The sequence below is a fragment of the Engystomops pustulosus genome, chromosome 11, assembly GCF_040894005.1.
Source record: "Engystomops pustulosus chromosome 11, aEngPut4.maternal, whole genome shotgun sequence".
Classification (NCBI taxonomy): domain Eukaryota; kingdom Metazoa; phylum Chordata; class Amphibia; order Anura; family Leptodactylidae; genus Engystomops; species Engystomops pustulosus.
The window spans coordinates 46,247,068-46,269,789 of NC_092421.1; the positions used below are offsets into that span (position 1 = coordinate 46,247,068).

A 22,722-nucleotide genomic window follows, 5' to 3' on the forward strand; every position below is an offset into this window, starting at 1 on the left:
CTTAAGTCTGGATCCCTTATTGAGCAACTTCCTTCACCCGCCTAATGATGAGGGTAGCCGCCACCAGCGGCAGTAGCAGCAGGACATGGAGCAGATCCAGGTGGCCTACTTGGACAGCACTTTACCACCTCAGGTAGAGGAGGGCAGCCAAACTTGATGTGTGGCTGCAAATTGCGGAGTTTGCAGTAGAGAAGCTGTCCTGCCTGGCCAGTAGTGTGGCATCAGAGTGGGTGTTCAGTGCGGCGGGGGCTATCATTACCCCAAGGAGAACCCGCTTGTCCACCCGTAATGTGGAGAGACTGACCTTTGCCAAGATGAATCAGACTTGGATCGGCCAGGATTTCAACCTGCCAATGCTTAATGCATCATATTAGATCAGCCATGACACCTCCTCCAAAAGTTGAGAAATGAGTCTGGGTTCTAACCACCTGCCTCAGCCACTATTCTGATGCTGCCACCCGCCTGATGCCACACATCTGCTGCCAGTTGCTTAATCTGCCTCCTATCATCTTTACTGGAATTGTCCGGCACCTCCACACTATATCATGGTGCCACTCTGCAGGCTGCTGCTGCTACTGATGCCACCAACACATGATATCATTGTGCCACTTGCGGGCTCCTGCTGCTGCTGCTACTTGTGCTGCATTCACACTATATAATTGCGCCAGTCTGCGGGCTCCTGCTGCTGCTGCCACTGATGCCACCTTCACACTATAACACTGTGACACCCTCCGGGCTCTTGCTGCTACTGATGCCACCACCACACTTTATCATTGTGCCACTTGACCTGCCATGTTGCCGCCACCTTCCCACTCTCTGACCTCATGCTGCTGCTGCTGGTGCCACCTTTGGAGTTCTTTTTTGTCAAAGGCCTGATATTTTCAAGAAAACTGTAATGTATTATGGATGTGGCGTCTCCAATCTGCTGCTACTGATGCCACCTCCACACTATATCATTGTGCCACCCTGTGGCTTTCCCTGTTGCTGCCACTATGTTGCTGACACCTGTGGGCTCCTGCTGCTGCCGTGACCTCCACAATCTTATCACTGTGCCACTTTGTGGCCTCCTGTTTCCACTGCTGATGCTGCTGCTGCCGCCGCCACCTCCCCACTCTGTCATTGGACCACTCTGTGGCTTTCCATGTTGCTGACACCTGTGGCCTCCTGTTACTGCTGCTGCTGCCGCCACCTCCACACTCTTATCATTGTGCCAATTTGTGGCCTACCATGTTTCCGCCACCTCCATAATTTGTAATTGTGCCACCCTGCTGCCTACTCATGCTGCTGCCAACTGACTGATGTCTCCCTGGAACACCCTGTGATTTCCATAATGCTGTTTTCACCCTCCACCACTCTATGACGTTGCCACTGTTTGGTTTTCCCCTTCATTTCATCTGCCAGAAGGATGAAGAGCTTCAGGATTGATAGCCAAAAGCAGGAGTGGATACAGAACACACAGGACATGCAATTATCCCATTTGCTGCTCATCTCTGGATCATATTCTGGATCAACTGCTGTTTGTTTTTGCCTTTAGCAATAATGATGGATTATTGACCGATTAAAAGAGGACACTGACGGGTGAAAAGAAGGGCACAATGATCAGTGACGTCAATGCAAAATTACTGCCTATACCCTCTCCACTCTTTAGGGGGGTTTCTACATGTATAAGCGTTTACAGAACAGGTTCTGTCTTAATGTATGGAATCAGTTGATGTCAGTGTAAAAAGAGTGCACACTTTGATGTTACGGTGGGATCTGGGCTCTCAGCTCAGTCCTTTTGAGCTGGCACACACGTTACATTGTCAGGCTGTGTTCCCGCTATTTGGTGAAGTTGGCCTATGTAAGTGCACTTAGAAGTGAAGAGTCAAGCGATTCTAAGAGTGGCGGCTGTCATGTGTGTGTCATACTAAAACACAGCATTGTTTGAAGACCAAACCATGTTCCCTATGCATATTTAAGCATTGTACAACGTTCTACAATACCCTTCAGGCTCTCTGCAGGCAGGAAATACCTGTTTTTTAACGTGATTCGTCATGATTCGATTTGGACCGAATCAAATTTTTTTCGAAAAATTCGGCGAATCGGGACGAACCGAATTTTACCAAATTTGCCCATCTCTAATCTTAATTTTTCCAGTGGCACCAGAGGGGCAGGGATTTTATCATAATCCGGTGCTCGAGATAAATCTCCCCCTATAATTTTACACCAAAAGCCCTATGTTTATGTATACTTTACATCTTTTCATCAATAGTGGTGGATCCTGTAGTGCTCTTGGTCTTTAGGAATATATTATTATATTGTTATTTTTTACTGTGGATATTGGATTGAGTTGCAGCTGGAGGTCCCCAGTGCCTCATTAACAAATAAATGGATATGGATTATTTAAGGCGCTATAGGGGCATGATCTGCAATTTCTGGTACCTCAAGTACAGGCAGTTCCCGGGTTACGTACAGGCTAGGTTCTTTATGTTTGTTCTTAAGTTGAATTTGTATGTAAGTTGGAACTGGTATATTTTATTATTGCAGCTCCAGACAAAAGAATATTTGTCACAGTTACACTTTTTATTTTCAAATTTATTTGTTATCATGGGAATAAGAATCCTCAATAAAACTGTAATACACAATACCTTTATAATGTACTATAATGTAATACCTCACAGCTGATTATTGCAGCCCAGAAAGCTTCGCTAGTGGTCTCATTGTGCAGAGAGGTCCATCTTCTATCACCAGGATCAAGGACTGTACACCAAGCACACAGACATGCTGGTGTGTGTCCCCTCTGGCAGGATCTGCTCTTCTTTCAGATTCTTATGCCTTTGTTTTTAAGAAAAAAAGGCTTCAAAGGTTATGCAAATGAAGGGCTCAATAACACTTATATTCTCATCAACACCTTTGAAGCTCGGAGCTCCTCAGGCTCATTAGCATAATTTTAAAAGCCTTTAAAAAAAAAACTGGATATAACAAGCTGAAAAATTAGCAGATTATGGCAGAGGGGCCATACAGAAATATGTCAGTGTGCTTGTTTTACATTCCTTGATCCTGGTGGTAAATGTCCTTTAAGTCAGGGACTACCTGTCTTCCTTTTTATGGACCGCTCAGCTTGAATGGTAGGGAGTGTCACATAGATTTAAATTGCATCAATGTCCAGTGAAGAACACTTTAAAGTACACATCCAGAGGCTGCAGGTCAGCTTCTCAACACTCTTTTCTCTCTTCTCAACACTATTTCTTGGGTTGCATTGGTGATATATCAGCTCCTAGTTGCATGCTCTGAAGTAAAGAGCATTAAATATTAATACTTCTAGAGTTAATATTGATTACCGAAACATGCTGTTTAGTTATTAATCGTTTCATTATTAAAGTCTAAATATGTCCTTTTTTCATTACAAGTGTACAAAGTAAGAAAGACTGGCAATAAGTACTTGAATTTAGTTTGCATCATTTATTTTTATATTTTTTTTTAATCCAAATCAAATTAAGATTTATCTTAATGCCCTTGAATTTAATAGGATAAACCCAAGATGAAAAACTACAAACCACATACACAAAGCAATCGTAAACCCAGCCATGTGCCCTCATTTGACTCTCTTATGTTTCATTGAAACCAGTAACGATTATTTTAGCATGTAGTGTGACCTATATGATGAGATGAATATGATATGATGAGTAGTTGGTACTGACGGTTTTGTAAAAAGAGATGGGCTTAAAAATAGATCTAGTTCTCCTTCTCTTTCATAGAAATGTTCCATTTGATAACCTCTTCCAGAGGTTTCAGGTACTCTAGGGAAAGAAGACACCTGGATCAACATTGCTTTACCAATCTATCATGTTGTCAAAGAAAATAGGAACATTTTGTTATCAAAATAATTATAGGAACTGTTAGTATGTACTACTTAAATCTTTGTAGAAACATACCGTACATGTTACATATATCAGTTTCTTAAACTACTGACAGGGTTTAGTTAAGATTAAGAAAACATTCACAATACAGCACCAATCCTTTGCATGAGTTAGTTTCCACATATTTAAGATTTTGGGCCCCACCTTTTAAAATTTGCACTTTGCCATAATGTATATTTAATTTTGATTTATACAGTATATTATGTTTTCTACTATTGAAAACCTACATCACATACATGGAGATGTTACTCCAAAGTTCTGGTAAATTGGAGAGTAAAAATGGCTTACCCACCCTGGTTCAGAATAGTAGAAGCTGTTGTCAGAGTTGGTAAATTTTGATCCATCAACAAGAGAGCAACAGTTGAGCTAGAAGCTGCAAGGGAGAGAGACTGTTTACATGCTGTAAACACCCCCATAGCATGAGCAACAAGCTAAAAGAGTCATATAACAGAACATGAGAAACTGAAGAACTTCTGCCTGCAAATGGTGAGAAACCAGGTGCCAACTTTATTTTTACCCAACGGAGAAGCAGATCATGAGTCCTAGGTGCTTTGAAGGATAGAGAATTGTTGAAGTGCCCAAGGTTTACATTTTTGGAAAGTGGAATGGGACACCGGATGTGGTGTCATCACATTTGAGCCAGACGGGCATTAGAGTCAACATGACAACAAAAACCGTGCCCACATTTTATGAAAATATTGTAACCCCTTCCTTGCCAGGTAAACTGAGCCAATCCTACATGTCCTGGTCTTTTTGTTCTACCATCAGGGACACTCTGTTTTAAAATTCTCATACTGTAATAATTAATAGTTCTTTATTTTTACATAGCGCCTACAGATTACGCAGTTCTAAGCATGCCAAATTGGTTCCTGTCCCCATGGGGCTCACAATCTAAACAACCTACCAGTATGTTTTCTTTTGGATTGTGGGAGGACCTGGGGGAAACCCATGCATGCAAACTCTTTGCAGATGTTGACCTGGGTGGGACTTGAACCCAGGACCCCAGTGCTGCAAGACAGAAGTGCTACCCACTCAGCCACCGTGCTGCCCTACTTTTCATCAGGAGACTCCAACACTACAACTGAGGTTGTCCTGGGCCAGTAAGAGTATTCATTTTTCTTCTCTTCTCTTGCAGACAAGATCTGTGATCAGATAAGTGATGCTGTCCTAGATGCCCATATAAAACAAGATCCTGATGCCAAGGTTGCATGTGGTAAGGAGCATTGGTTAAGCATGGAATACTTATTATACTTATCCCTTAGTGCACAATTTGTCTTTTATTCTGTTTGCTTCAGTAAAGTTTATAAAATATATTAATACCTCTTTTTGTATGTCTCAATGTTTTAGAACCCATTTTCAAGAGCTCCTGAATTAATTGCAATTATCCATAGGAAAAGATTTTTACCCATTTAATCAACTACCCAAATTTCCCATGGCAATGGTTTGATTAGAATTCTTTTCTACAGTCGTAATCCTATGAAATTAAAGGAAACCTACCATTTAGAATGGCAGGGGTAAGCTGTAAGTACCGAGCACCAGCTCAGGGTGAGCTGGTGCCGGTACTTACTTTCGTTAGTGTTATAAACCGCGGTATCGCGGTTTTAACACTTTTTAAACTTTAGAGCAGGAGAGGCTTCGGCGCTGCGCCTACATAGGAAATACCGGAGATGTTGCGCGCGCACGGTCGCGTGCAGCGCCGAAGCCTCTCCTGCTCTAAAGTTTAAAAAGTGTTAAAACCGCGATACCGCGGTTTATAACACTAACAAAAGTAAGTACCGGCACCAGCTCACCCTGAGTTGGTGCTCGGTACTTACAGCTTACCCCTGCCATTCTAAATGGTAGGTTTCCTTTAACTATGGAGATAGAGATGAAATGCTGTTAAAGGCAATCATTTATTTTCCAGAAACAGTTTGCAAAACTGGCATGGTTCTTCTTTGTGGTGAAATAACATCCAGAGCAGTTGTGGATTATCAGAAGGTGGTTCGTGACACCATTAAATACATTGGTTATGATGATTCAGAAAAAGGTTGGTTGACAAAGTAAAATTAACAGATTTTAGTCATCTTTACCATATTGTTAACTGTAGTTGACATCTGTTGAATTCTCACTGCATGTTTTTGCTTTTGATTCAGGTTTTGACTATAAAACCTGCAATGTTCTTGTAGCCCTGGAACAACAATCTCCTGATATCGCCCAAGGTGTTCATTTAGACCGAAAAGAGGAGGATATCGGAGCTGGTGATCAGGTAAGATTTACACATGTGGACAAAATTGTCGGTACCTTTCGTTTAATAAAAGAAATTACTTGAATCTGACAAAAGTAAAAATAAATAACATTTCTATGAGAATAAACAAATCAAAAGCAGACATTGCTTTTCAGCCATACTTCAATAGAATTAAAAAAAAATAAAACTCAGGCCTGAACAGAAATGATAGTTCTCCTGAAAAAAATTGAGCAAAGCGACATCTTAAATCAAAGTGTGTCCACTAATCAACATCAAAGTTGTGTAAGTACAATCTTGTAATCAGTCAGTGCCCTGTATATACAGCTATTCATGGTGCTGTATATAGGCTACAGCTACACTCTATGTTGTATATAGGGCTACAGCTACTCACTGTGCTGTGTGGTGAAATAGTGTGTACATGGACCAGAGGTAGAAAATGAAAGAGTTCCTCAAGAGCTTAGAAGAAAATAAAATTAGACAAACATGTTAAAAGGTAAATATTATAAGACCAAATCCAAGCAGCTTGAAGTTCCTATGATTACAGTTACACATATTATTCATAAATTTAAGATCTATGGGACTGTAGCGAACCTCCCTGGATGTGGCCGCAGGAGGAAAATTGATGACAAATCAAAGAAACGAATAGAACTTCAATCTCAAGGAACATCTGTGTCAGATTGCACCATCCATCATCATTTGAGCCAATGGGAGACAACCAAGGAGAACACAATGGAGCAGTTTGCTCATGAGGAGTGGACAAAATGTTTTATGAGTTTTATTTTTAAAAAATTCTGTTGAAGCTAGGTTTAAAGGCAATGTCTGTCCTTCATTTTTTTAATTTTCATAGAAATTTAATTTACTTTTACACTTTTGTGAGATTCAAGTTATTCCTGTGACCATTGTGGGGTTTTCTTTCATTAAATTAGGGGTACCAACAATTTTGTGTTTCATGTGTACAAATTTTGTACACAATTCATGTGTACAAAATGTTACATTCTATGAAGTGGTCGGTTTAAGAATGCCATGGGTCCATGGCTGTATGAATATTATAGCTCCTACAAGTCTGGAATTCACTTCCTACATATGTTACTAGCTTATTAGGCAATGGAGGATGCATCCCTTCTGCTTGCTTTCAAGCTGTGGTTTCAGGACCTTTGGAGGCCCATTAAAGGTCCTGAAATGGCTCCTGTCTACATGTGTATTGAGAGAAGGAACAGATGTTCACCTTCATCTTCATTGTTGATGGTCAATCTCAGTGTACCATTTGGTTGGTTGGCTCAGGGTCCCCTAATAGGATATTGCCCAGGGCTACCACCAAAACAGCTTCTATTATAATTCACTACTGATTCTAAGAAATGTCATGATTTTTACACAAAATTATTTTCATTTGGGAGGAGTAATGAAGGGCACTCAACCGCCCCTCCCCCTGACCTCTTCCTCCCAGTCCTGTGCTTGCCCAGAATCTGCTCCAGGCAAGCACTCGCCGTGGGAATGCTGACTTACTGGTATCAGTCCAATCGCTGGGCCCCGTGTGTGTGTGTATTTGACCTGGCTACCTGGGTTTTTATGCTTGTAATCCTATATAACAACATGGAACAAAGTTTTTTTTCTTTTTCCTGTTGAGTTCTAAAAGCTCTAACTGTCCTGGAGAGTATAAAATATGTAATTATTTTTAAATTTGTTAAACTTTGCATTCACCATATAGCATAAATCACGTTACCTTCATTCTGTGGGTCAGTACGATTTCAACCTTGCCTAATACAAATTTTTGGAGGGAAGATGTTGAATTTTTACAAATGCAGGGGAAATAATGAAATGTGTTTATTAATAAGACAATTATAAATTGAAACAATACTATATATTGAAAGTCTTTAGTGACAAAAAAATATTACGCACTCTTCTCGCAAAAAATAAGCCCCTTACCAGATTTGTCAGCCGAAAAATAAAAAAGTTCTGCATATGAAAAGATGGTGAAGCTAAAATGAACAAAATTTTCTCCAAATTAGTTTTTATTCATTAACATTTAATAAAATACACAAAACCCCCACATATTTGGTCTGTGACAATCTGCATTATAAAACAGAATCATTATTGGACCTGCAAAGTAATACCCTTTAAAAAATGCTCTAAAAAGTGAGACCCACAGAAAAAAAATAATATACTATTTTTATAGTATGGTGAACGGCCAAAAACAAAACACAAAAAAGTGTTCCTAAAAATTGATGATTTTCATTTCCTCCACCAACAAAAAGTTAATAAAATCTCACCAATTAGCTATAGATGCCCCAGAATTATGTACCAGAAAAGTGCATCTCATGTGGCAGAAAAATAAGCCCCTAAAGGTCCACAATAAAAAACAAAAAAAATTATAGCCTGTACAATGTGACATAGCAAATCTGATCTGGATGGGCCTCCTTCCCTTCTATGCCCGGCCGTGCGCCCATGCAGCAGGGGCATCAGTGTACTCGGGAGGAATTGGGTATCAAACTTTGTGGAGCCTTTTTTCATTTAACCCATTACAAATGTTTAATTTTCTACCCAAAATGAATGTATTGTCAAAAAATATTACAATTTGTAATTTTTCATACGTTGAGGTGTGTAACATTATTATTTAGGCCTCTCACAGTCAATTAAAAGTTGAGCAGGTCCATCTAAATATTAGTTTTGGAGATATTCCCAAAAATTTTAAAAATGGCACCCAAATTCTGAGCCTCATAACATTCTAGTAAAATATGTGAAATCTTAAAAAAACAACATAAGGCAGACATTTGGGAAATGTAAGTTATGAATTTATTTGTGTGCTATGACTATCTGCATCAAAAGTAGAGAATTTAGAACTTTGAAAATAAAGAAATTTTCCAAATTTATGCCAAATTCTTTTTTTCATAACTAAACACAAAAGATATCAATCATATTTTAAACTAATTTGAAGTACAATGTGTCATGAGAAAACAATCTCAAAATACACTTATAGTGAAAGATGGCAGATTTGAAAAATGGGACCGTGTCCTAAAGGCCAAAAAAGGCTTAGTCCTGTAGGGGTTAAAGCATTACAACATAACTTTATGTTGTGTGTGATAATATACTAACCACCATGGCGTACAGTTAAGTAGCTGTGTGCCTAAATGTGAAAATGTTATCGAATAAGTTACAAACCAACATATATCCTAACATGTTCCTGTATAAACTAAATAATTATGGAATGGTTAAAAGAGTAGGTCATCTTTAGGTCCCTGACTGACAGGTACATTGTACATGACTGACAGGTACATCCCTTTTTTCCCAATATGGAATTTCCTAAAGGTTTGTCTGACCCTAAATCCCAGAGATAGCTTGGTCATGAAAAGGAAATGATATGTAATTTGAATTACTTACATTTTTATGCCTTTTTATTTCCTCGACAGGGACTGATGTTCGGCTATGCCACTGATGAGACAGAAGAGTGCATGCCTCTGACTATTGTACTTGCTCACAAACTAAATGCTAAATTAGCAGAATTAAGACGCACTGGGGACCTTCCCTGGCTAAGGCCAGATTCCAAAACACAGGTAAAAAAATAGTTAAAAATCAATTCATGTCATCTCATATTTCACCACTCTAAGGCCCTTTTCACACTTGACAGAGCTTCATCAGAGTCTGATCAGAGTGCAATCAGGGTTGGATCAGTGAAAAAAAAATCATTTTCTTTAAGAGTTCAAACAGTTTTTCAGAGTTTGTTCAGTTTCATGGGCAGTGTGCACATGTTTAAAATGCTTTTGTAAAAGGGACCTTAAAGCAAAACTGTTACCAGTCCTTTGCTATAAGGACAGGTTCCAATACTAATTTTAAAGATGCCTATTTTCAGCATTCTGAATCCTTTCAGTAGTTTATATAGTTTAGTTTACATTACCTGGCTCACTGCCAGCAGCATGTGGTAAGTCCATGGGGAAGGGAGCTGCAGCCTGTATGTGTTTGTTCCCGCCCCACTTCCTGTCATGTGCATTGAGCAGGCAGGGAAGGGAGGGGGTGGTGTGGCCGAGAGGAAGAATGCATGAGCACACAGACAGCTGTAGCTGTCCTCCCACATCACCGGGACTCAGTACCTGGTAGGGAGCCAGGTAATGTGAAATAAACTATTATAAACTACTGAAGTGATTATGAATGCTGACAGATGCATTCTTAAAGTAATTGTAAAACTATAATGATTTTGACAGTGTTTGACAAAAATCTTTCTCACCAGAGGAGAAAAAGTGGGGGGAGACCAGTGTCAGTCTGTCTATGCCCTCAAGCTGAATCAAGCTAGCTTGCCCACAGATCCCATGATGCCTTGTGTTCTCTCTCAAAGTAATTTAGCATTAAATCCATTTAGTTTCCCACATGTAAATCCACTGCACACTGCACAATGCACATACATGAAATATATTGTGACTGCCTGGCGGCTTCCATCACATGTTATAAGTGACAGAGTCAAAGATATAAAATTAGTGCTCTACTCCTTATACTGTTTATCAAATGGCGAGAGCCTCTCACCACCTCTTCATGGACTGGAAATAAAAGCTATCCCCGACTCCTTGCATCGCCAATCGTCCTCCTTTAGTGGGTTGAAACACAATCCTCGTCTTGTTACCGTGTCCGCGGTGTTTTCCCAATCCTACATCAGGAGGTATGCGAAAGGATAGTGCAGATTGCCAGGTTCAAAAAGGAAATAGTATTTATTGTATATGCTCACACATTCCAATTTAAAAGCGCGCATATAGTAAAAGCATAAGACGCCTAAAACACCTCGCCCGACCCAGGTTTCGCCTATTCAGGCTTCTTCCGGGGCATGTTATAAGTGGTAGCAATCATAAGTAATCTAGTTACATGCAGTCTATAGCCTGTGCTGTGTGCGCACTAAGGGGTAATAGCTTATCTGGACAGAGCTGATACTTCCGATGACAAGGTGTGGGAAGTGAGCAGTAAGAAGAGCAGAGAAAGACCAAAAAAGTTCTGTAGTATCACAGACTGGGATGGAGGGACTGATAGGGAATTGGGCATGCTTGTACCTCACTATTCTGTGCAGGAGACATCTTCATTCTCTGTTCTGTACACTTCCAGCTCTGCTACATTCCCTCATGACCTCCTCTTCTGTGAGCAGGGAGCAGCAGCTCCCCCTCTCCCATGAATCCAACCATAAATAAAATGTAAACATAGGGCATAGGTGATAAAGATAATAGGCAAAGTTGTTTTAACTCCCAAGAGCTATTGATTTGTGAAAAAAAACATTTACAGTTACTCTTTAATATCACCATAGCAAAGGCTAAAAATGACATTCCTGCAGACCCGCACCCCACTATGGGAAAGCCGGCATATGCTATAACAGCAAACTCTACTAGTTCCGATCTGTTCTAAAATTCAGAACTGGTGCAGTTGTTGCCTATATTCACTAAGAGGCCAAAATCTTACATGTTTTGGGTATCAGCAAAACATTTTGTATTTGCTTTTCTCTTTACATAAACTAGATATTGTTCTAATGGTAATAGCGTTAAGGAGAGCACAATGCTTTTTGAAGATTCATTTAACCCCCTTAAGGATGCAGCCATTTTTTAGCTTAAGGCTCAGCCTCATTTTTTGGATTCTGACTTGTGTTGCTTTATATGGTTATAACTTTTGAACACTGTTATTTATTAAAGTGATTCTGAGATAGTTTTTTTCCCCACATGTTGCACTTCATTTTATTGGTACATTTTGGCTGATAAGTTTTGCGTTTATTTACAAAAAAAAAAAAGAAAAATGATTAATTTTTTTTAAAATTTGCAATTTTTCAAAATTCGAAATCATTGCGTTTTCAGGCAGATAGATTTGCCACCTAAATAAATTGCCGAATAACATTTCCCATATGTCTACTTTACATTTTCATCATTTTTTAAATGTCTGGATAATTTATTTTGACGTCACGTGGCTTACAAACTTGAATAGCGATTTTCCGGATTTTCAGAATTGACTATTTTGGGGATATAGTTTTGAATGAAATTTTACATATTTAGCATCAAAACCCCCTATATAATCAACCCATTTTCAAATCTGCACCCCTCCAGCTATTAGAAACAGCTTTTAGGAAGATTGTTAACCCCTTGAGATCTTCATAGTAATTGAATCAAAATGGAGGTGAAATTTAGAATGGTCATATTTTGTTGGTTATCATCATTCAGCCTTAAAATTTACACATTTCCAAACAAAAAAAGAGAAAACCCACCATACAATTTGTTCTACAATTTCTCCTGAGTACAGAGACCCCCACATGTGGCCATTACTTGTTTTATGGGTGCACAGCGAGGCGCAGAAGGGAAGGAACACCCTGCAGCTGCCAGGATTTTAGTTTCCTCATTGGTCCCTTTTGTAGGTTATAAAATTTTAGGTTTTTCGTTATTGGGGCCATGTGATGGTATTTTTGCGAGATTAGATGCTTTTTCCAGTGTTACCATTTTGGGGTTGGTTACCCTATTGTTGAAAATTTAGGAACTTTTTTGAGGGCAGGAGTAGAAAAGAATCAATTCTGTACTGGATATTTTACTTTTTTTTCTGTGTTCACCGTATAGCCTAATAATCATGTTATCTTTACTCTATGGGTCAGTATGATTACAGGGATACCAGACATGAATATTTTTTCTTTTATTCGACAAATTTAGTAAAACGTAACGTGGGGAAAAATCGATCATTTTTGCATTGCCGTATTCCAAGTGGCATAACATTTTTACTTTTTTGGCTGCGGAGCTGATTAATGGCTTCTTTTTTTGTGGGACATGTTGTACTTTGCACCAGTATCATACTGGAGTACATATGTTTTTTTGATCACTTTTAATTGCATTTTTTGTGGGATTGAATAGGTAAAAATCATAATTTTTGGAGGGTTTATAACAATTTTTTTAACAGTGTTCATTGTGCGGGTTCAATATTATTGACTGTTATTCTATGGGTTGTTACGGATATGTGGGGTTTGTGTTATGATTTACACTTTTTTTTGCGTTATATGTCTCTTTTTATGTTATGAGGATTATGGGCATTTTTATTGATTTCTTACATTATTTTTATTATTATTTCTACTTGTTCCACCATGACGCTGAGTTAATGCATCTGATTTTAATACCTTTCAACATAACTACAATCACATTATACTTTGTAGTGCAACCTTTCTATTATCTAAGATTTATTCAATTGTGTATGGTTGCCTAAATATATTCCAAGACATCCTAGAATCTTTTAGCACTGATGATATTCATAAAAGGTGTAGAATTTTAATCAGCAGGTCAATTATTTACAATTGTCACGGGTGCCCCTGCGACCCATGTCCCAGGTCACAGGCGCCCCCGTGTGCCCCGACCTCTCGTTCTCCTCTCTCGACTCCAGTGGCGATCCCCGCGATGTCCACGCTGCGGCACGCACGCTCCCGTGTCCTAGGGCGCGTCGGCTCTAGAAATTTTAAGGGCCAGTGCACCACTAATTGCCGCTGACCAGCTGCTTGTCATTATAAATTCCAGTCCCTTGGTATGTCTCCTGCCGGATCTTTGTGCTTCCATGCCTGAGAAAGAGCTATTTACCAAGCCCTCACTGATTATCCTGATTTCCCATTGTGACCTTGATACCGTTCCCGACTCCGATTCCGTGCTGCTTGTCTCGAGCTCCTGCCTGTCCCTGACCACGACTTTGCCTGACGATTCTGTGTTACGCCTTGGCTCCCACCGCGGACAAAGTCGTGCCTGTGGAACGACCTGGTGGTACCACGTCGCAACAAGTCCAACCCGCTTTGCGGCAGGCTCTGGTGAAAACCAGGTAACACTTAGACTCCAGTCCAAGGTGTCTGCTTACGTCATTGTCCACGGTTGTACAGAGGTTCCACTACCACCTATCCTGACAACAATATAAGTTCTGCAGGATTGTTCTCAAGTTGAATTTGTATGTAAGCCGGAACTGTTTATTTTATAATTGTAACCCCGGCCAAAAATTTTTGGTCTCTGTGGCAATTGGATTTTAAAAATGTGGGGTTGTCGTAAGAACCGGGATTAACAATAATTCTTAATTGCAGACACTTTTGATAATTCTTACAGTTCATCATTGTAGCCTGGCACTAAAATACAGTAAATTACCAACATCCAGAGGGCTGTTTGTAGCTAGGGGTCTTCTGTAAATCAGGTATTCTTAAGTAGGCGACTGCCTGTATTTAAATGTTTCAAACCTATTTAGGTCCATCGTCAAATGGAGATTGAAAAAAGGTACATTTGTTTTACAAAAAATTTTCTACAAAAATAAAGTGACATGTAAGGCAAATTATTTTATCTGCCTCAAAACTATTTTATTTTCAGGGAACTAAACTGACTAGCTTGAGAACTTGACATTATAGAGTATATTACCTGCAGATGTCTATATCAGTTTACTTGTAGTATGTGTTTGCTTCCTTGAAATCTGTAGCAGCAATATTTCCCTAACCAAACTCTGTGTACTACCAACACCTGTTGCTCCACATTTCCACAAACCTTTTTTATGCAGTTTTATGCATTGGGAACTTGTGCTTATGTAGATCAATTGATTCCTCCTTCTGTTATGATTTCTCCTTCTGTGGATTCACTGAAAAGTCACAGTAATTATTCTTTACATAATATACTGAGCATATACACTCACCGGCCACTTTATTAGGTACACCATGCTAGTAACGGGTTGGACCCCCTTTTGCCTTCAGAACTGCCTCAATTCTTCGTGGCATAGATTCAACAAGGTGCTGGAAGCATTCCTCAGAGATTTTGGTCCATATTGACATGATGGCATCACACAGTTGCCGCAGATTTGTCGGCTGCACATCCATGATGCGAATCTCCCGTTCCACCACATCCCAAAGATGCCCTATTGGATTGAGATCTGGTGACTGTGGAGGCCATTTGAGTCCAGTGAACTCATTGTCATGTTCAAGAAACCAGTCTGAGATGATTCCAGCTTTATGACATGGCGCATTATCCTGCTGAAAGTAGCCATCAAATGTTACAGGGTACATTGTGGTCATAAAGGGATGGACATGGTCAGCAACAATACTCAGGTAGGCTGTGGCGTTGCAACGATGCTCAATTGGTACCAAGGGGTCCAAAGAGTGCCAAGAAAATATTCCCCACACCATGACACCACCACCACCAGCCTGAACCGTTGATACAAGGCAGGATGGATCCATGCTTTCATGTTGTTGACGCCAAATTCTGACCCTACCATCCGAATGTCGCAGCAGAAATCGAGACTCATCAGACCGGGCAACGTTTTTCCAATCTTCTACTGTCCAATTTCGATGAGCTTGTGCAAATTGTAGCCTCAGTTTCCTGTTCTTAGCTGAAAGGAGTGGCACCCGGTGTGGTCTTCTGCTGCTGTAGCCCATCTGCCTCAAAGTTCGACGTACTGTGCGTTCAGAGATGCTCTTCTGCCTACCTTGGTTGTAACGGGTGGCGATTTGAGTCACTGTTGCTTTTCTATCAGTTCGAACCAGTCTGCCCATTCTCCTCTGACCTCTGGCATCAACATGGCATTTCTGCCCACAGAACTGCCGCTCACTGGATGTTTTTTCTTTTTCGGACCATTCTCTGTAAACCCTAGAGATGGTTGTGCGTGAAAATCCCAGTAGATCAGCAGTTTCATAAATACTCAGACCAGCCCTTCTGGCACCAACAACCATGCTACAGTCAAAGGCACTCAAATCACCTTTCTTCCCCATACTGAAGCTCGGTTTGAACTGCAGGAGATTGTCTTGACCATGTCTACATGCCTAAATGCACTGAGTTGCCACCATGTGATTGGCTGATTAGAAATTAAGTGTTAACAAGCAGTTGGACAGGTGTACCTAATAAAGTGGCCGGTGAGTGTACAAACTACATGTAGAACAGAAACTTTAAGTTATGTGTGTTCATCTTGCTGTCATACTGAATTAGAGAAATGGTCATATACACAACGAAAAGCACAAAGAGTAATTCTGGAATCTACTTCACAGAATTATACTTAAAGAAGTTTAAAGGAAACCTACCATTTCAGATCGTCGGTGTAAGCTGTAAACACCGAGCACCAGCTCAGGGTGAGCTGGTGCCGGTGCTTAGTTTCGTTAGTGTTATAAACCGCGGTATCGCGGTTTTAACACTTTTTAAACTTTATAGCAGAAACTGCTTTGGCGCTGCGTGCGCACGATCGTGCGAGTGCCTACATAGGAAATGCCGCAGGCGTTGCGCGCGCACGGTTGCGCGCAGCGCCGAAGCGGCTTCTGGTATAAAGTTTAAAAAGTGTTAAAACCGCGATACCGCGGTTTATAACACTAACGAAACTAAGCACCGGCACCAGCTCACCCTGAGCTGGTGCTCGGTGTTTACAGCTTACACCGACGATCTGAAATGGTAGGTTTCCTTTAAGGAGGACACCACATTTTCAGAAATGTATTTTCTGTACGTTCTGTACTTTTAGTAGGACTTAAAGTAGTAGGAATTACTCATAGATCCGGACACTGTGACTGTGGTAATCTTATATGTGTTTTCCATTGCCTCCTTCCATATAATATCAACTTTATATATAAAATCATGCTAATGAGCCAGATTGTCTGCTGTAAGAACACTGTGAGAACACCGTGGGTAGGGGGCAGTGCTCCTGCACAGTGTAACATCCAGTGAAGCTGCAGCCCTTCATACCCCTTTATTGTTAAAAATATGAACCATATAGATGTTTACATACATACAAATTTATATTCAAATTGGGAAAGTATCAGATACTGATAATTCTAAAAATTATTTGTTTAAGGTCACAGTGAAGTACATTCAGCAGAATGGCGCGGTTATTCCTGTGAGGGTCCACACCATTGTTATATCAGTTCAGCATGACGAGACCATCTCTTTGAGTGACATGCAGGATGCTTTAAGAGAAAAAGTTATAAAAGCTGTTGTACCTGCCAAGTATCTGGATGAGAAGACTGTATACCATCTACAACCAAGTGGTCGTTTTGTCATTGGTGGTCCTCAGGTGACTCATATATACGTATATAACACTTAAATTCATTTATTTCACCCTTTCACTTATTTTCACCCTTACCTGTTCTTTAAAATTGAATGGTTTTTGATATGTTACAGGGTGATGCCGGTGTTACTGGCCGTAAGATTATTGTAGATACTTACGGAGGATGGGGTGCCCATGGTGGAGGAGCTTTTTCAGGCAAGGACTATACAAAAGTAGATCGTTCCGCTGCCTATGCTGCTCGCTGGGTTGCAAAATCTTTGGTGCATGCGAAACTCTGCCATCGTGTCTTGGTTCAGGTGAAGTTAAATTTTATTCCAAGAGACGCATTAATATTTATCAAAGGAACTACCTGTAAAAATAAGGAATTTTTACCTTGCTTTACTAGGTTTCATATGCCATTGGTGTGGCCTTCCCATTATCTGTTTCACTGTTCACTTATGGGACCTCTGAGAAAACCGAGAAAGAACTATTGGAAATTGTCAATAAAAACTTTGATCTGAGACCTGGAGTCATTGTCAGGTAAAATATGTAAGGCATAATTGAATATATCAATAAGGTCTCATGCACAGGTATATTGATCACTCTGTGTCTCATCGCATCTTGACCTGGCCAAGTGGCCACTAGGTAAAACATGGGACATGGCGAAAGAAAAGGAATACACGGTCCAGCCAGGCTCCAGACACCGAAAGCTTCTTTATTTAGTGCGTATTAAAAAATTTGGCACTCCACTCAGATAGACAGAAAATGCCGTGACATGGGACATGTCTTACAATTTGTGGGGCTTTCTCGGCTTTTCCTTCCACTCTTCTTCACCCAGCTGTGTGCTTACAGACTTTGGCAGCAGTCTTGCTTCATAAAGAAGTCTTAGGTGCCTGGTTAGATCTTGGGTCATGATTAGAGATGAGCGAACATACTCGTCCGAGCTTGATGCTCGTTCGAGCATTAGCGTACTCGAAACTGCTCGTTGCTCGGACGAATACTTCGCCCGCTCGAGAAAATGGCATCTCCCGCCGTTTTGCTTTTTGGCGGCCAGAAACAGAGCCAATCACAAGCCAGGAGACTCTGCACTCCACCCAGCATGACGTGGTACCCTTACACGTCGATAGCAGTGGTTGGCTGGCCAGATCAGGTGACCCTGGAATAGACTAGCCCCTGCCCGTGCTGCTCGGATCATTCTGTGTCTGGATGCCGCTAGGGAGAGAGCTGCTGCTGGTCAGGGAAAGCGTTAGGCTGTTCTATTAGAATAGTGTTAGGCAGGAGTGATTCTACAAGAACCCAACAGCCCTTCTTAGGGCTACAATAACGTTATACATTTTTTTTTTTTATTTGCTTGTGGCTGGGCTTGCTGGCACTAGTAGTGCAGCTAGTACCATATTGTGAGGAATTTGCAGGGGGACTTGCTACCGTTGTGTTTAGCTCTTAGTGACACGCATATCCACCTCAAACACCAAAGTGGGACAATTTATTAGGGGTTTGATTAGAATTAGGCAGAGTCTGCTGATTTATTTTTTTTTACCTTTATTTCATTTTATAGCTCAAACTCATCTTGCAAAGCAGTGTGCTTTCAGTGTCGCCTACAAAATAGCCATAGGAGAACCCCAACGGCTTGCTTAGGCCTACAATAGCGTTATATTTTCCTTTTTTTTTGTTTGCTTGTGGCTGGGCTTGCTGGCATTAGTAGTGCAGCTAGTACCATATTGTGAGGAATTTGCTGGGAGACCTGCGACCGTTGTGTTTAGCTCTTAGTGACACGCATATCCACCTCAAACACCGAAGTGTGACAATTTATTAGGGGTTTGATTAGAATTAGGCAGAGTCTGCTGATTTTTTTTTTTTTTTCTTTATTTCATTTTATAGCTCAAACTCATCTTGCAAAGCAGTGTGCTTTCAGTGTCGGCTACAAAATAGCCATAGGAGAACCCCAACGGCTTACTTAGGCCTACAATAGCGTTATATTTTCCTTTTTTTTGTTTGCTTGTGGCTGGGCTTGCTGGCATTAGTAGTGCAGCTAGTACCATATTGTGATGAATTTGCTGGGAGACCTGCGACCGTTGTGTTTAGCTCTTAGTGACACGCATATCCACCTCAAACACCAAAGTGGGACAATTTATTAGGGGTTTGATTAGAATTAGGCAGAGTCTGCTGATTTTTTTTTTTTTACCTTTATTTCATTTTATAGCTCAAACTCATCTTGCAAAGCAGTGTGCTTTCAGTGTCGGCTACAAAATAGCCATAGGAGAACCCCAACGGCTTACTTAGGCCTACAATAGCGTTATATTTTCCTTTTTTTTGTTTGCTTGTGGCTGGGCTTGCTGGCATTAGTAGTGCAGCTAGTACCATATTGTGAGGAATTTGCTGGGAGACCTGCGACAGTTGTGTTTAGCTCTTAGTGACACGCATATCCACCTCAAACACCGAAGTGGGACAATTTATTAGGGGTTTGATTAGAATTATGCAGAGTCTGCTGATTTATTTATTTTTTTTACCTTTATTTCATTTTATAGCTCAAACTCATCAGGCACAGCACAAAATCCAGTTGTGTGCTGTCAGTGTAGGTTAGAAACTAGCCATAGCAATAGGAAAGCATCGTTTTGTTAAAAAAGAAATAAAAAAAAAAAAAATAAACACAAAAAAAAAAAAATGAAAAGTTTACACTTTAATTTGGAAAATGTTTAACCCGAGGGCTAGGGGTAGAGGACGAGGGCGTGGACGTCGGCGTCCAACTACTGCAGGGGTCAGAGGCCGTGGTCCTGGGCGGGGTGAGACACCACCTGTTGATGAGGGAGCAGGGGAACGCCGCAGAGCTACACTCCCTAGGTTCATCAGGTCTCAAGTTACTGGGACTCGTGGTAGAGCACTGTTGAGGCCAGAACAGTGCGAAGAGGTGATGTCGGGGATTGCGGACAATGCTTCTAGCCATTTGTCCACCAGTCAGTCTTCCACGCAGTCCACCCATGTCACCGAAATCAGCACTCCTCCGGCTCCTCCACCTCAGCCTCCTTCCCCCCAGTCTGCCCCCTGCCAGCAAAATTTGGCATTTGAAGCGGCATACTCTGAGGAACTTTTTTCTGGACCCTTCCCACAGTCACAAACCACTTGTCCAGTTGCTGCTGAGCAATTTTCCGATGCCCAGGTTTTCCACCAGTCGCAGTCTATGGGTGATGATGACATTATTGACGTAGTGGAAGAAGTGTGTAAAGAGGTGTCGGACGATGAGGAGACACGGTTGTCAGACAGTGGTGAAGTTGTTGTCAGGGCAGGAAGTCCGAGGGGGGAGCAGACTGAGGGATCAGGGGATGATGAGGTGACAGACCCAAGCTGGGTTGATAGGCCGGGTGAACACAGTGCTTCTGAGACGGAGGCGAGTCCTATAGCAGAACAGGTTGGAAGAGGCAGTGGTGGGGCCAGACGGAGAGGCAGGGCCAGAGCTGGTGCATCAGCGCCAAATGTTGCCCGTAGTCAAGCTCCCGTGGCGAGGGCTAGATTTTCAGAAGTCTGGAGGTTCTTTAAAGAAGCACCGGATGACCGACGGACTGTGATGTGCAACCTTTGCCAAACCAGGATCAGCAGGGGTTCCACCACTACTAGCTTAACTACCACCAGTATGCGCATGCATATGAATGCTAAACACCCCACTCAATGGCACCAAGCCCGTTCACCTCCGGCCGGGCACACCACTGCTCCTTCCCCTGTGTCATCTGCTAGTCAGCCCCCTGCCCAGGACCACGGCCCAAACACCTCCCGTGCGAAAACCCCATCTTCGCCTCCACGATCCTCCACAGCATCCACCAGCGTTCAGCTCTCCATACCCCAGACGCTGGAGCGCAAAAGGAAGTATAGTGCAACCCACCCACACGCCCAAGCCCTCAACGTCCACATCTCCAAGTTGCTTATCCTGGAGATGCTGCCCTATAGGCTGGTAGAGACCGAGGCCTTTCGAAACCTCATGGCGGCGGCCGCCCCTCGGTATTCGGTCCCCAGCCGCCACTACTTTTCCCGATGTGACGTCCCAGCCCTGCACAAGCACGTGTCAGAGAACATCATCCGTGCCCTGACCAACGCCGTTTCTGACAAGGTCCACCTGACCACGGACACGTGGACGAGTGCTGCCGGGCAGGGCCACTATATGTCGCTGACGGCACATTAAGTTAACTTGGTGGAGGCTGGGACCGAGTCTGACCCTGGGGCTGCTCATATACTGCCAACGCCGAGGATTGCGGGGCCTACCTCGGTCCAGGTCTCAAAGGCCTACTATGCCTCCTCCTCCTCCCATCCCTCCACCTCCTCCTCCTCCGAATTACCATCCGTGGGCATGGCGCCATCAGTCGGTAGCTCTAGGCACAGCAGCAGTGCCATTGCTAAGCGACAGCAGGCGGTACCTGCTGAGCCTAGGCGATAAAAGGCACACCGCCCAAGAGCTATTACAGGGCATCACGGCGCAGACTGATCTGTGGCTGGCACCGCTGAACCTGAAGCCAGGCATGGATGTGTGTGACAACGGCCGTAACCTGGTGGCGGCTCTGCAACTCGGCAGACTGACACATGTGCCATGCCTGGCCCATGTGTTAAATCTCATAGTTCAGCATTTCCTCAAGACATACCCCAATCTGTCTGATTTGCTCACAAAGGTGCGCCGCCTCTGTGCGCATTTCAGGAAGTCCAGCACAGATGCTGCCACTCTCAGGGCAGCGCAGCGCCGCCTCCAACTGCCCGCTCACCGACTGTTGTGCGACGTGCCCACGAGGTGTAATTCAACATTAACCATGTTATCCAGAGTTTACCAGCAGCGCAGAGCGATTGTAGACTGCCAGATGTCAACTTCCACCAGAACTGGTAGTCAGGTCAGTCAGCTTCCTCAAGTCTACAATGAGGAGTGGACGTGGATGTCTGATATCTGTCAGGTGCTGAGTAACTTCGAGGAGTCAACACAGATGGTCAGTGGCGATGCCGCCATCATCAGCCTCACTATCCCGCTGCTTGGCCTGTTGAAAAACTCTCTGGTCAGCATGAAGTCGGAAGCTTTGCGCTCGTCACAAGAGACGGGGGAAGAAGATTCCCTTGTTGATAGCCAAAGCACCCTTAGGTCTGTTTCTCAGCGCATATCGGAGGAGGTGGAGGAGGATGAGGAGGAAGAGGAGGAGAATGTTGGCGAGACAGAAGAGGGGACCATTGTTCAGTCCTTCACTGTTCAGCGTGTATGGGCAGAAGAAGAGGAGTTGGAGGAGGAGGAAATGGAGAGTCAGGCCAGTGAGGGGAGTGAATTTTTGCGCGTTGGGACTCTGGCGCATATGGCAGATTTCATGCTAGGCTGCCTATCCCGTGACCCTCGCGTTCAAAGAATTTATTCCAGCACCGATTACTGGGTATTCACTCTCCTGGACCCACGGTACAAGCAAAATCTTTCCACTCTCATCCCTGGAGAGGAAAGGAGTGTGAGAATGCATGAATACCAGCAGGCCCTGGTGCACAAGCTGAAACAGTATTTCCCTTCTGACAGCGCTAGCGGCAGAGGGCGTACTTCTGCGGGACAAGTAGCGAGGGAGAGTAGGCGAGCAGGCAGCTTGTCCAGCACTGGCAGGGGTACGCTTTACAAGGCCTTTGCCAGTTTTATGTCACCCC

The 22,722-nt window shown here is 42.4% G+C and overlaps 1 protein-coding gene across 3 annotated transcripts in view; it reads left to right on the forward strand.

Moving 5' to 3' along the window:
* Window positions 1-22,722, forward strand: part of MAT1A (methionine adenosyltransferase 1A) — a 74,505-nt gene that overhangs the window by 30,817 nt on the left and 20,966 nt on the right. For all 3 annotated transcript variants that reach the window (XM_072131141.1, XM_072131142.1, XM_072131140.1), the window contains exons 2-8: window positions 5,035-5,112; window positions 5,803-5,925; window positions 6,032-6,144; window positions 9,528-9,671; window positions 16,891-17,109; window positions 17,217-17,399; window positions 17,489-17,622. In XM_072131141.1, the coding sequence (XP_071987242.1) occupies window positions 5,035-5,112; window positions 5,803-5,925; window positions 6,032-6,144; window positions 9,528-9,671; window positions 16,891-17,109; window positions 17,217-17,399; window positions 17,489-17,622 (994 nt within the window). The remainder of the gene's footprint in view (window positions 1-5,034; window positions 5,113-5,802; window positions 5,926-6,031; window positions 6,145-9,527; window positions 9,672-16,890; window positions 17,110-17,216; window positions 17,400-17,488; window positions 17,623-22,722) is intronic.